The sequence below is a fragment of the Lupinus angustifolius genome, chromosome LG05, assembly GCF_001865875.1.
Source record: "Lupinus angustifolius cultivar Tanjil chromosome LG05, LupAngTanjil_v1.0, whole genome shotgun sequence".
NCBI classification, from domain to species: domain Eukaryota; kingdom Viridiplantae; phylum Streptophyta; class Magnoliopsida; order Fabales; family Fabaceae; genus Lupinus; species Lupinus angustifolius.
In genome coordinates, this window is record NC_032013.1 from 16,492,677 (window position 1) to 16,505,781 (window position 13,105).

General features: G+C 31.3%; 1 protein-coding gene across 1 annotated transcript; it reads left to right on the forward strand.

Annotated features, from left to right (window-relative positions):
• On the forward strand, nucleotides 7,688-8,224 carry LOC109347023 (agamous-like MADS-box protein AGL29). Its single transcript, XM_019586755.1, has one exon. It carries the CDS (start codon nucleotides 7,688-7,690, stop codon nucleotides 8,222-8,224), a length of 537 nt encoding a protein of 178 aa, XP_019442300.1.

Sequence of the window (13,105 nt, forward strand, 5' to 3'; positions counted from 1 at the left end):
AAAAAAATTTCACCCATTTTTCCGCAATGTTTTTGAGAAGTATTTTTCGGGGCGTTACAGATTACGCATAGCACTTTTTTATTGTACTTGAAGGAAATTATCCCCCTATCTCAAGATACATTCATCATACATCATGAACATTCACATGTTATATATGTTCAAATGCTTGCTTCTATTGTTATTGTTGTATGCCATCTTAATGCCATGTTCTATGTACTCCTACATTTTCAATGAAGTGCATTCATTAGAAGATTTACTCCCTCTTTTCTATGTGGTTGTGCTATTTTGGTGTCGGCGGTTTTAGATGCCCGTAGAGAAGATCAAATTTCAGTTCGACATGACCTCCAAGGGGAGATGGGTACGCAGAGGTGGTCGCTGATTCTACATTAGGCCGTGTATAGCTCACTTTCCACCAGTTAATAGCATAATCGATGCTTTAAGCTACAATGGAGACTTTGAGATCACAGTGACCTTCCTTGGGGATGAACCAAATCCCCTCATCATTTCCCAGACCGTGAGAGCTGCTTCGCGTGTCTCACATAGGTCAGTTGTTCCTAACGACTCTCCTTGGGTTGTACCTTTCTCATATGATGATACGTATGTTCATACGGTACCGAGGCGGATGGGTCATCGCTGTATCTTCACTCGGGTAGTGAAGAAGGGCATTCGCCACGGGCCAGACCCCGTTGTTGTGGAGGCAGTTCTCCTGATCGCCGAGTTTTGGGCTAGGCGGGAGGCTAGAGCTTGGAGGAATGGTAGGACGATCGAGGAGTTGATAAGTGCCAAATATACCTAAATTTCATACACTTTTATGGCACTTATCTTAAATATAATTGAGAAAAACCAACTTAAAAACAATACTTTTTGGATAAAATTTCATAATCTTGTATATTTGTGTTTGTATTTCTCTTTAATGTGTTTTGTAGGATTTAGAAAGAAAAATAAAGAGAATAAAGACTCATGGTCCAACAAGAAAAAGAAGTCAAACTCAAGGTGCTCAAGCAGTCAGCTTAGCGTGGACAAAGCTACGCTGAGCTGACCTGGATACCAGCCTGACACGGTCAGACCCAAACTGGCTCAGTCAAACCAACTTGGCACGGTCAGACCCAACCTGGCTCTATCAAACCAACCTGGCACAGACAAAGTTGCTCAAGCAGGTAGCTTAGCGGACCTGCTTGACCTTTCATCCTAGCAGTAGACAAAGCCTGACATGTTCAGAACACAAGCTTGGCACGGTCAGACACAAGCCTGGCCCACGCTCAAGCTGCTCAACCAGGCAACTCAACGGTGCCACATGTGTGCTCAGCGGTGAACCAGACACATGACTAGGTCGGCAAGTACTAAGCCACGTCTCAATCAGCACGGTCAAAGCTACTCAAACAGGCATCTTAGCGGTGCCACATGTGTGCTCAGCGGTGTGCACCTAGAATTAACTTAGCCATCAAGAAACCATTAAGACATGCATGGCCTCACTTCAAGTAGCCCACCATAAGCTTTTCAGGAGTAGCTCACCAAAGGTGGTCCCATAGCTCACAACTAGCCATGGTGAGTCAAGTTTAAGGAGGTGACCGAGCTACTTGACCAAGTGACCAAACCCATGCTGAAGGGTTTGGTCAGTTGCTGAGCGGTGCAAAGAAGCAGCTCAGCGGTGGTAGGAAAAACTCTATAAATAGGAAGGCATTTCCTTCATTTAAGAGGACCTCCCATATCCTGATGGTTGGAAGCTCTATATCCCAGTCTGGTCCAACACCCTCAAATAATAATACTTACCGTCTTTATTGTGCTTCCCTCCATTACAAGGGTTCCTTGGTAGCAACCTACAATAACCCATTTTTCTTTTATGATTTCTCCAGACTCTTGATTTGTGGGATTTACCTCTAAAACTACCTCATGTTGTCTTTGGGATGAAGACCTTATTCCTGATATTTGCAGAAACTCAATTATAGTTTGATACCTCATTAAATTGTGGATTCCACTATATTAATTTAGGTTTTTTTCCTCTCTCTCTCATGTCTTTCTCTTTCCTCTCTCATAATCTCCTATTTAATGATTGGTGTAGTGGGGTCAATAGTTTAATAATTTATCAAACTATGATTGGGTATTTGTAAATATGATATGTTATGGTTGTCTCCAATCAAATTTTTCTCTTTATTATTAATGTAGTAAATGAGTAGTTCAATATTTGTTATGATTAAAAAAATATAAAAGAAAAAACCTTTAAGCATTAAAAGTAGAATACAAAAAAGTAATTGTGAGCAATGTTATTAATATCGTATCGGTTATCAAACCGATCATGATACTGATATAGTGGTTCAACCGGTGATTCACTGATTAAACGACATATTGGTAAAGTTAAATATATATATATTTTATACTAACATTAATGTTGAAAAATTCAATTAAGAAGACAATAACTACTTTTATTTATAAAATTTGTTAAAACAAAAAATATATCACTTGATGGTAAACCATGTTTTAGAAGTATAAAAATGTACTAGATGTGGGTTTGATCCCCTATATTAACATTTTGGTAAAAATTCGTTATGATCGGTATATTTCCATTGAAAACCGGCTGTCATGACAGGTTTTGACCAATTTTGGTCGGTTTTTACCAGTATGATTCTATGACTGATATAATTGTTGTATTGTGCTGATATTGAGACTGATTTCACGGTCGATTGTATGTCCTTTTATATATAGAATCTTTTAAAGAAATAAATTAATTTTGTAGTTCAATGAATCATGTACTATAAAAAATTGATAGCCAACAATCATTTATATTCATATGAGACAATAATAATTAATATATTAATAATAAATAATGTATTGAAATATAAATATTATTTCGCAATTGTAATATGACATGGAAAGATGATACATAATTATGTTAGACTGCATTTGTGCTACATTAAACATACGACAATGACATGCTCCATGATGGAATTAAGTGTCCAATGTTTGGTGCAAAAGTTCATAGGAAAATTTTGATTCTTAATTATATTTCTAATTCTAATCAGGTTATATTATCTATAAACTAAATAGAAGGATAGGAAGGATGAAAGACTTAAGATTTGTGAAGTAAAGAATTTTTGTTGTGTTAAAGCTTACAATAATCAAATAAGTAAATGTATGTCTTATATAATTTTTGAAAAGTTCAAACTTTAATTAATTCTAAATAAAATAATATTAAAAATTATCAAATTTTTTCTTTATTTTACATTCTGGATGAGGATCTCTAATGTACCAAAAATCTCTTACAAAAATTTGGGTAAGTAATGTAATGTGTAATATAAGTTTAAGAGGATAAAAATGTATATAGTGATAGTGTATGAGTTTTTTATATGGTCATTGTATCATCCACCATTCATGTTTAATCATTGTTGATTAAAAAGATAATAGAAATAAATAGTAAATAATGTAATGACTATGTCTCAATTTTTATACTTAAAATGCATAGATATTATAGTGTCGATTTTATTGTTATATTGTATTAATATTTATAACACCTATATTTTTATTTTATAGACCCATATGCATTGGTAATAAGGCTGGTAAAACAAAACGTTCAAGTTTGTCCAAAATAAATTAACAATAGTAATTTAAGGAAAATGTCCATAGGTGTCAAATGAGTTTTCTTACTAAAGTACGAGAGATGAAGTCATAAATAACATACATTATGTCACATTCATGTACTAATGCATTTTGATTCATGAGAAAAACACTATAAAAATTTAATTAAATATAATATTTTTCATCAAACAATATATTGGTATAATTTTTTTTGTATAACTAAGGGACATCACATAGATTAGGAACTAATTTCTTTCGAGATGCGTGACTGTCTCTCCCGAATGACAGAGTTTGAAACATGTTTAAACCAATTTCACACTTTCACTTTAGTTTCTTTTATTTCTTCCAGCAATAAAACAAAATATTGTAAAAGTAAATCCATCAGAAGTTATTATTCGAAATAATAATATTAATATAATAAAATCCTAAACCATGAATCTAAATATAATTTGATTATTTAAAATAATACAAAAAATACAAAAATATCAATTTTTTCAATACTATTAAAATAAGATGAAATAAAATTAAATAAGCATGAATGATGTACTATTGGAAATAATAAATACTACAAAACTGACAATAATATTATAATATGAACTTTTAAATTGAGCACAAAATAGTAATGAATTTGAAGAAAAATATATTGTGTAACAATAATAAAATAAAACAAAATAAAAAATAGAGATAAAAGAAGACTATAGATGTGACTTGAAGGAGATTAAAAACTAATGTGCATCAACTACAATTAATATTTTAAAAATCAATAGTTTTATTATTAATGATGTAATAAATGAATAGTTAAATAATTACTAAGGTGGAAAACATATAAAAGAAAAAGCCTTAAAGTATTAATAGTAGAATAGAGAAAAATAGTTTTGAGTCCTTTTACATATATAAAATTTTAATGAAAGAAATTAAGTTTTTAGTTCAATGAATCACATACCATAAACAATTTAGAAAATCAACAGACTATTCATCATTAATATATAATTTAAGAGACAATGATAATTAACATGTCAGTAATATATAATTTATTATTAATATACAAATTATGATTGTAATGTCTATGTATTGTAATTTTTTTTAATAATTTATTAATAATATATAATTTTGTAAAGAAAGAAATTGGTATTTTAGTTCAATGAATCATGTACTATTAAAATAGTTTAGATAGTTAACACATCATTTATCATTAATATATATTTTAAGAGACAATGACAATTAACATGTCAATAATAAATAATGTATTAATAATATATAAATTATGAGTGAAATATCTATGCATTGTCAGTGTAAAGATTTATACACAATTATTATATCAGTCACTATTCATTTGAATTACTTTCTTTAAAGAGTCAATAATAATTAAATATGAACAATTGATGATATAATAACGGTGTATAAAACTCATACACAGTTAATAAATATATATTTTTCTCATAAATTATACTATTGATATATATATTAAACTATTTGTCATATATCTATTATATCCTCCATAGACATGATATATGGTTTGATAGACATGATATATGGAAACTGGCTTAACATAACATATTTACTCTTGATAATAAAACTGTGATGGAATGAATCGTGGTATGTAAAATAATTTTTTAGATGTATGATCAATGTGTATTTTGAGAAAAATATTTATGTACCTAAAGTGTATGAGTTTGATATGTTGATACTGTATCTAATAATCATAGTATGTCTACTAATGTTATTTTTTGGATACAATGAACCATGATTTTTCATATGTATGACCATCTATATTTTAAGAGGGAAAAATATGCACTGACAGTGTTTAATACATTGTCTTTGTCATTTTATTATCTATCATACATGTTTAATCATTATTGACTTTTAAAAAATACAATACAAATGGACCATGAATGATATATGAGTGTGTATAAATCTTTAAATTCATAATACAAAGATATTATACTCCTACATTTAATATTTAAAATTTAGTAAAGATGGAAATGAGAAATATGAAAATACTTAATTTGTTTCTTTATATGTAATACGTGTTAGATAAATTTAAGGGAAAAATCAATAAAAAAACCTCATACATTTTATTTCTTTTGCAAATAGTTATGTTAATTGTTTTCCTTTCTGATAACTCCTTAAATTTTAAGTGTTGGTTAAATTGATATCTATACTATATATAAAGCCAAAACATGGTGTAATTACCACCATGGCATAATTTTTATATTCCTATTTTGCCCTTCCAAATTTTAATTTAAAAAAACCATATAATCCTATATAACCACCTCAAATATATTAACTATAAGTTGCATATCTATACCACTTAATAAAGGAAAAACCTAACCTAAATTTCATGAAGTTATTTTGGGTTTTCCTATTTCATATTTTATAACTTCTAATTTTATTGTATAAGTTATACTTTCATCTTTATATATACTTATACTACTAAACATTTATTTCATATTCTATAACTTCTAATTTTATTTTATAACTTCTAATTTCATCTTTATATATACTTATATTAATAAACATGTATTTCATATTTTATAACTTCTAATTTTATCTTTACTAGCATGTTGACAGACACTACTGTGCATGTCAAACCGCTTTCCTATTGTTTATAATGTGTATGTATTCTACATATTAAGTTGTATTATATATTGTAATTTGCAGTTGAATATATATTCGTTTAAGGTAATTGTTCAATCTTAAAGAAATGATGCATATATAATTGTGTTCATCAAGAATAGAGTCTTGATATCTTCACTTAATTTTATTTTCTAGCATGTTAACAGGCACTACCGGGTTTGTCAACCCGATTTCATATCATTTGTAATGTGTATTCTACATATAAAACTAATTTTTTATCTAATTAATTAAAAACTATTGAGTAAATCTATTGCATTGGTCACAATGTATATTCATTAAATTAAAAAATAGGAATGCATGCTATATATTGCATTGGTCACAATGTATGCAATTAAGTAAAGAGTATGTGAATATTTGACATTTAAAACATCCAGACTACACGTTACAAACAATATGAAAGTGGGTTGACAGACACAGTGGTACCTGTCAACACGCTAGAAAATAAAATTAAGTGAATATATCAAGACTCTATTATTGATGAACACAATTGTATATGTATCATTTCTTTAAGATTGAACAATTACCTCAAACGAATATATATTCAAGTGCAAATTATAATATATAATACAACTTAATATGTAGAATACACATTACAAACAATAGGACCGTGCCTATCAAACACGCTAGTGTACATAAATATAATAAGTATAATGTTAAATTATCAATATGTCAAAAATGAAACCACTAGCTATTACAATTCCATGTTCTCTTATGTAAAGTGATATAATTTTGAATTCACACTTTCATGTAAAATGATGCCCTTTTGAATTCACAATCTTTTATGATTATCCACATTTTTCTTACTACTGATTTTGGTCATCATACAAATTGAAATAAGACATTTAATATATACACAAAAACTTCATATGAAAATTGTGTTCCTAACCACAAACCTTATTTAAATTAGATCACTTTAATATGGTTAATAAAAATAATGATGATAACACATTTAACCATTGCAGGCCTAAAATTTCTAATCATATATCTCTAATAAACATTAATTTAAAATGTGAGGTAGACAACAAAATAAATGTAGCACATGAGTTTTAGTCTATATAATTAATGTATTTTATAGGTAGAACTTAATGTTAAAAAGGCATTTCATTTTTGTTTCAAAATCCCTTTATTATCAGTGTATCATTCTTTTTCATTCCATTCTATGATGGTCACCTACCAAATACCAAACCTTACCAAGGGTTCATTTCATAATTTATGAAAATGTTAAAATTAAGTTTTACAATTTTCCTTTTAAAATAAATCTCCTTCTTTGATGAATCCTCTCTTCAAAAACTAATATAAATGAATGGTGAAGGACATACTAATTGTATATAAATTTTTACATTAACAATACATAAATATTACACTCTTACTATAATAATCATTTCTTAGGTGGCAAGATATGTTCCAATTGTTGGCCTATATAAGTCTTGTTCCATACTTAATACCTTCACAATACCTAGCATCAGGTAAGGAAGAAACGATGTCTCACAGAAAGATTGAGATGAAATTGATGGAGAACAAAAGCTCTAGGCTGGTCACCTTTTCTAAGCGCAAAAGTGGCCTTTTTAAGAAAGCAATGGAGCTATCCATTCTTTGTGGTGTTGAAGTTGTTGTTCTTTTATTTTCTGTTGGTGGCAAGGCTTACTCTTTTGGTCATCCAAGCATTGAGGCTGTGACTAAGAAGTTCCTTCACCAAGGAGAAGGATCACATGTGAGTCATGGTGAGTCCTCAAATGATGATGGCAATATTGGTAAGCTTAGCCATCAACTTCAAGAGCTGAAAGACCAGATTCAAGTGGAGAAGGATAAGAAGAAGGAGCTTGATAAAGCTCTTAGCAAATACAAGTTTATCAACGGAAAACTTCCCATTGATAATCTTAGTTTTGAGGAGCTTGTGGAGTTCAAGGCTTCCTTGGTTGAGGCCCAAGATAATATGCCAGCATCCAATGATGAGTTGGAGGTAGCATCATCTTTGCTTCTTTTTCGTGAGAATCGCATGTATGAGACTGGGATTTGAGTTGTAACCTTCTCTCTATTATATCTATATAATAATAAAAGGGGGAAGAAGCTTATGTTATTTAAAAAATAAAGGGATTTTTCTTTATAAAATGTTCACAAATATATCATGAAATGAACATTGAAATGTGTATGCAAGCAACTTCTCCATGTTTTCTTTAAGCATTATGTTTCTTAAATCTTTTTTTAAAACATTAGGATGAGATTATGAAATATTCATCATTCATATTTTGTCATTTATGATAGATCATTATACCATCGTCCAATTCATGTTGATTGTTGAGCCATCTTCAAGCTTTAATAAAACCTTGTCTTCGTCAAAAACATAGGAAAAGTATTGCTAGTGTGATCCTTGACACTTTTGTACTTTCAATCTCCCCCTTTTTGATGATGACAAATACCACATTAAAATAGTTAGAAACATTTGATGAGTTAGCTTGATGATGAATTTGCATAATGGTTGTTATTCAAAGTTGAAGCGCATTTTCTCCCCCTTAGGTAAGCAATGATATTACGGAAGCTATTATACAACCTACAAATACATTTAACACAACAAGCAACCTTTCTACCCCTTTTGACATTATCAAAAAGATACAAGTATTCAATTCTAGTCAAAAGCCAGGAGAGTTATTAGAGTTATTACAATTATATTCTCCTTTACAGCAAACAGGACAATCATTCACGGTAGGTTGTGCATGATTTGTGTTCCCCTGAATCAGAATATAGGCAATTAGATAATGTAGGAGCCTATTCTCTATGGATAACGACCCAACTTTCATTAATTTACCCTAAACATACAACTGAGGTCTTCGCAAACAAGATTTATACATTTTAGCATCATCGAAAATGTTATTGTTTGCCAAACCACAATCTCATAAGCTAGCACCATTACATGATAAGCCACCCATGTTCATAAAAATGTTCTCATTTAGCTCAAACAATTTTCCAGTAATCAAAGACCAATACTTTCCATCCTTATATCTAAAGTTAGCATAATATTCCCTAACTAGAGTAGGATAGATATTACCTTTCAATTCCAAGAAGGGGACAACCCCTTGTGCTTGCAAACAATGCAGAAAATCAAAATTCTGTTTCACTAACCAAGTCAGATTTGAAAACCTTATGTATGTGGGTTTCGTTCCCTGAAATTTGAGCAACCAGTTTTCTTGCAGAATCAGCAAATAATACGGGTCCCCACGGTCCTACCTTGCCTATTGACTAGATGGCATGGATTTTGGAGCACGCGGTGGACGTTGAGCGGTTGTCTCTACTCTCTTAGCATGTCCTCTCGTCATTGTAGTTGAAACCGAACTGTGATGAAGGTTTAATGGAGGGATTTAGGGAAACCTAAGGTAGGGTTTTGAATTTTGGGGGAAACCGGATTTCTTGGAAATTGGAGATGGAGAAGCCGGTTTATGGAGTGGAAATAGAGTGGGGTTATTCAGTTTGGGCTAGGTTGGATTTTAGGGATGATGTTGAACTTGTTCCTCTGAGATTTGAGAGAAAAGGAGATGATGGAGGTTTTGAAAAATGCCCAGAAACGCTTATGTTTCTATTATATTGGTGTCGTTAATCGATTAACAGCTTGGCTTAATCGATTTACCTGAGTTAAAAATGCTAGGTTTTAAAAAAAATCACTCAGGTAATCGATTAACTTATGCCCTTAAGCGATTAAATGCATCAGATACAATGTTTTGGATGTTTAGGGTAAGCATGCAAGAATTTCGAACTTTTTAACAACTCATTTTTGAGCAGTCACATATATATATTAAGCTTTTATACACAGAATCATGGATCATACAAGGAATATTTAACATTCAACATGTTTTCATTTTGAAGCATACAAGGCAAATAAATCATGCAAGGCAATAACATAAGCTCAATCAAGATATTTTTCATCAAGGATTCCTAGTTCTCTTCGAGGAACATAGAAAGTAACTCGTGAGAGGGACTTGGTGAAAATATCCGCTAATTGCTTAGATGTTTCAACAAATTCTATCACACAATTACCTTTTTGAACATGATCACGAAAATAAATGATGCCTTATTTCAATATGCTTGGTTCCTGAATGCAAGACAGGATTCTTGGAAAGGTTAATAGCACTCATGTTATCACACTTAATAGGGATCTTTTCTAATATAAGCCCACAGTCATTAAGTTGATGCTTCATTGAGAGGATTTCAGTGCAACACACGCCAGCGACAATGTATTTCGCTTCTGCGGTGGACAAAGCAACTCATCTTCATGAGGTCATCCTATAGAACCATCACTTTCAACTACAATGGAGAGAGGACGTGCTAAGAGAGTAAAGACACACGCCAGAGGATCCAACCATCACTTTCGTGTTTAGAGGTCAAAATCAAAAACCCCTAAATCTCCAAACCTTCAAAACCTAAGATTTCAAAAACTCAATTTCATGGCTTCATCCTATAGAACCAAGAAACAATGCACAAATGAACTCAAGGAAGGCATCAAACCTCTAACGAGGAACAATGCAAAATCTTCAAGGAGCACTTCATGCAAAGACCCATTTTTACTCCTAAGTATGTTATGTTAAGTTCTTTTGAGAACAATGATTTCATTTTCCCTATCTTGTTTAAGCAAAAAAGACTCGTTGAGTTTTGTGAAATGCGCTATTACTATTATCCTGAACTTGTATGGGTATTTTACTGCAATCTAAATTTCAAGAAGAATAAAATCTTCTATTTTCTCAAAGGCAAAAAATTGTCATAGACTTCAGAACTTTAAGTTCTATTTGCGGTAATATGCCATACATAGGGACGATAGTAGAATCAAGCATTCAATGTGACTTAGAAGGGTATAATAAGATGGGTTTCTACTACTCTATGTGTAGATATTCAAAAGGGAAAATTGAAATGTGTAAACAAAGATCTGTTGGTGATTCTGTTTTAAACCGAAATATTTTACTTCTTGGAAATCTAAACCTAGAGGATCGTTGGCTTCATTATTTTTTGAGTTACATCGTGGTTCCAAATATTTCAAATCATTTGCAATTAAATGATATGAAACTACAATTGATGTAGGCGATTAAACATAATGTGCCAATAAATTGGACATTAATGGGAATGAGACAAATGTGGATCTTTAGAAGTGATTTTGGACCCTTGCCTTATGCTATTCTCATAAATGATATACTTGAGTATTCTAGCGTTTCTTTTGTTGGATATTCTAAGATCTTACTCGATGCTTGGGATAACAAATTTGATGTGGATGTGATCCACAAGATGGGATTCTTTCGAGATACCACTAGCATGATTTATAAGCATTATGGTGATCAACAGGCTGCTAACCTGGAAAGTCCTTATGTCGACCTTCCTTCTCGACCCTTATTTCATGCTGAATCTTCCTCCTCTGACTCTACTCCTTCCAATCAGATGATTATGGCGAGTTGTTTTTAATTTGAGGTTACATCACTAATATGATGGATACCCTTGATACGACAAATCATCAAGTCCAAGAAGAACTTTGACGTTTGTCAAACCGAATGGATTAGATGGTCTAGGATGCTCAACGGGGAGCCCTAGATTCTTAGGAGTAGTGGTCTAGGATTTTGCATAGTCATTTGTTGTTGTTGTTATTTTCAAACTGATGGTTCATGGTTGTTATTTCTTATCTTACTTTTTGTCATGTATGAACTACTTTTAATTATTTTTCAACTGCTAATGTTATTACATATTGATTATCTCCTAGCATTTGATATTAATCACAAATTCATACTGTTGTTTTTAAAAGAATTTATGACCTTGACTTTCACTAAGTCAAACTATATATCATGTTATATATATATATATATATATATATATATATTGTGTTGGACACCTAGATTTTCTTATTTTTGATGAAGTCAAAACGGGGAGAAATGTTGGACTTGTGTCTTTTTCTATCAAAAATTATCGGCACATACAATAAAACAAAGGGGGGTGACATACAAGATAGGGGGAGCATACTTAATATGCATACTTAATATAGCATACTGCATAGGGTGGATCTTATAAAATTTCAAATCCCAAATTTCAAAGGATGTTAGTTTGTCATCATAAAAAAAAGGAGATTGTGAAGAAGATCTTGGTCCTGACCTTGGCACGATTTTGATGAAGATATCAAGATCACAAATAGAAGAAAAATGAAGAAGACTATGAAGACTTAGAAGATTCAAGCTTCAAGGGTATTATAGTTTAAGTCTTCAATAAGTACTTCTATCCTTATGTTCAATTTATATAATTAGTAGCAATGCTCAAAGGAATCAAAACTATTTTCAAAAGAATTGGATAAGTCTTGAACTGTGTGACAGTTGGTAACATGTTACTAGAAGTACGTAACATGTTACCTGACTAAGAAAATAGATACAAATCATAACTGATACTGAGTAACCAAATTTTACTATGTATTAATCGATTACCACTTTAGACATAAAATTTCGGTAATCGATTACAACATCGTGACAATCGATTACCTATAGCTTTTGGAAACCTGATGCTTAAATTCAAATGAACAACTTCCATCCAAAGTGAATGGATTTCATTCCAATCGTGTCTCCTCTTCATGGAAGGTTATCTTGGTGGATTGGAAGCCTATTTAAAGGCATTGAGACATTCAATTCAAAATAATACAATTCACACGAAATTTTCATAACTTAGTGTAAAAGGATTGCAACTTATAGCATTGTCAAAACTTGTAAAGACAATCCTGCCATTGATATATTCTTCATCTTGTTATAAACTTTTCATCATATGGGTGTGTTGATAAGGGGAGAAGAGTTCACTTTGAATGGTTTTTTCCAAGGGTAGATAATTGTGATTGTGTAAGGTACAAGGGTCTCGGGGAGAGAATTTGTAATTGTAACTCCAATTATCTAGTGGA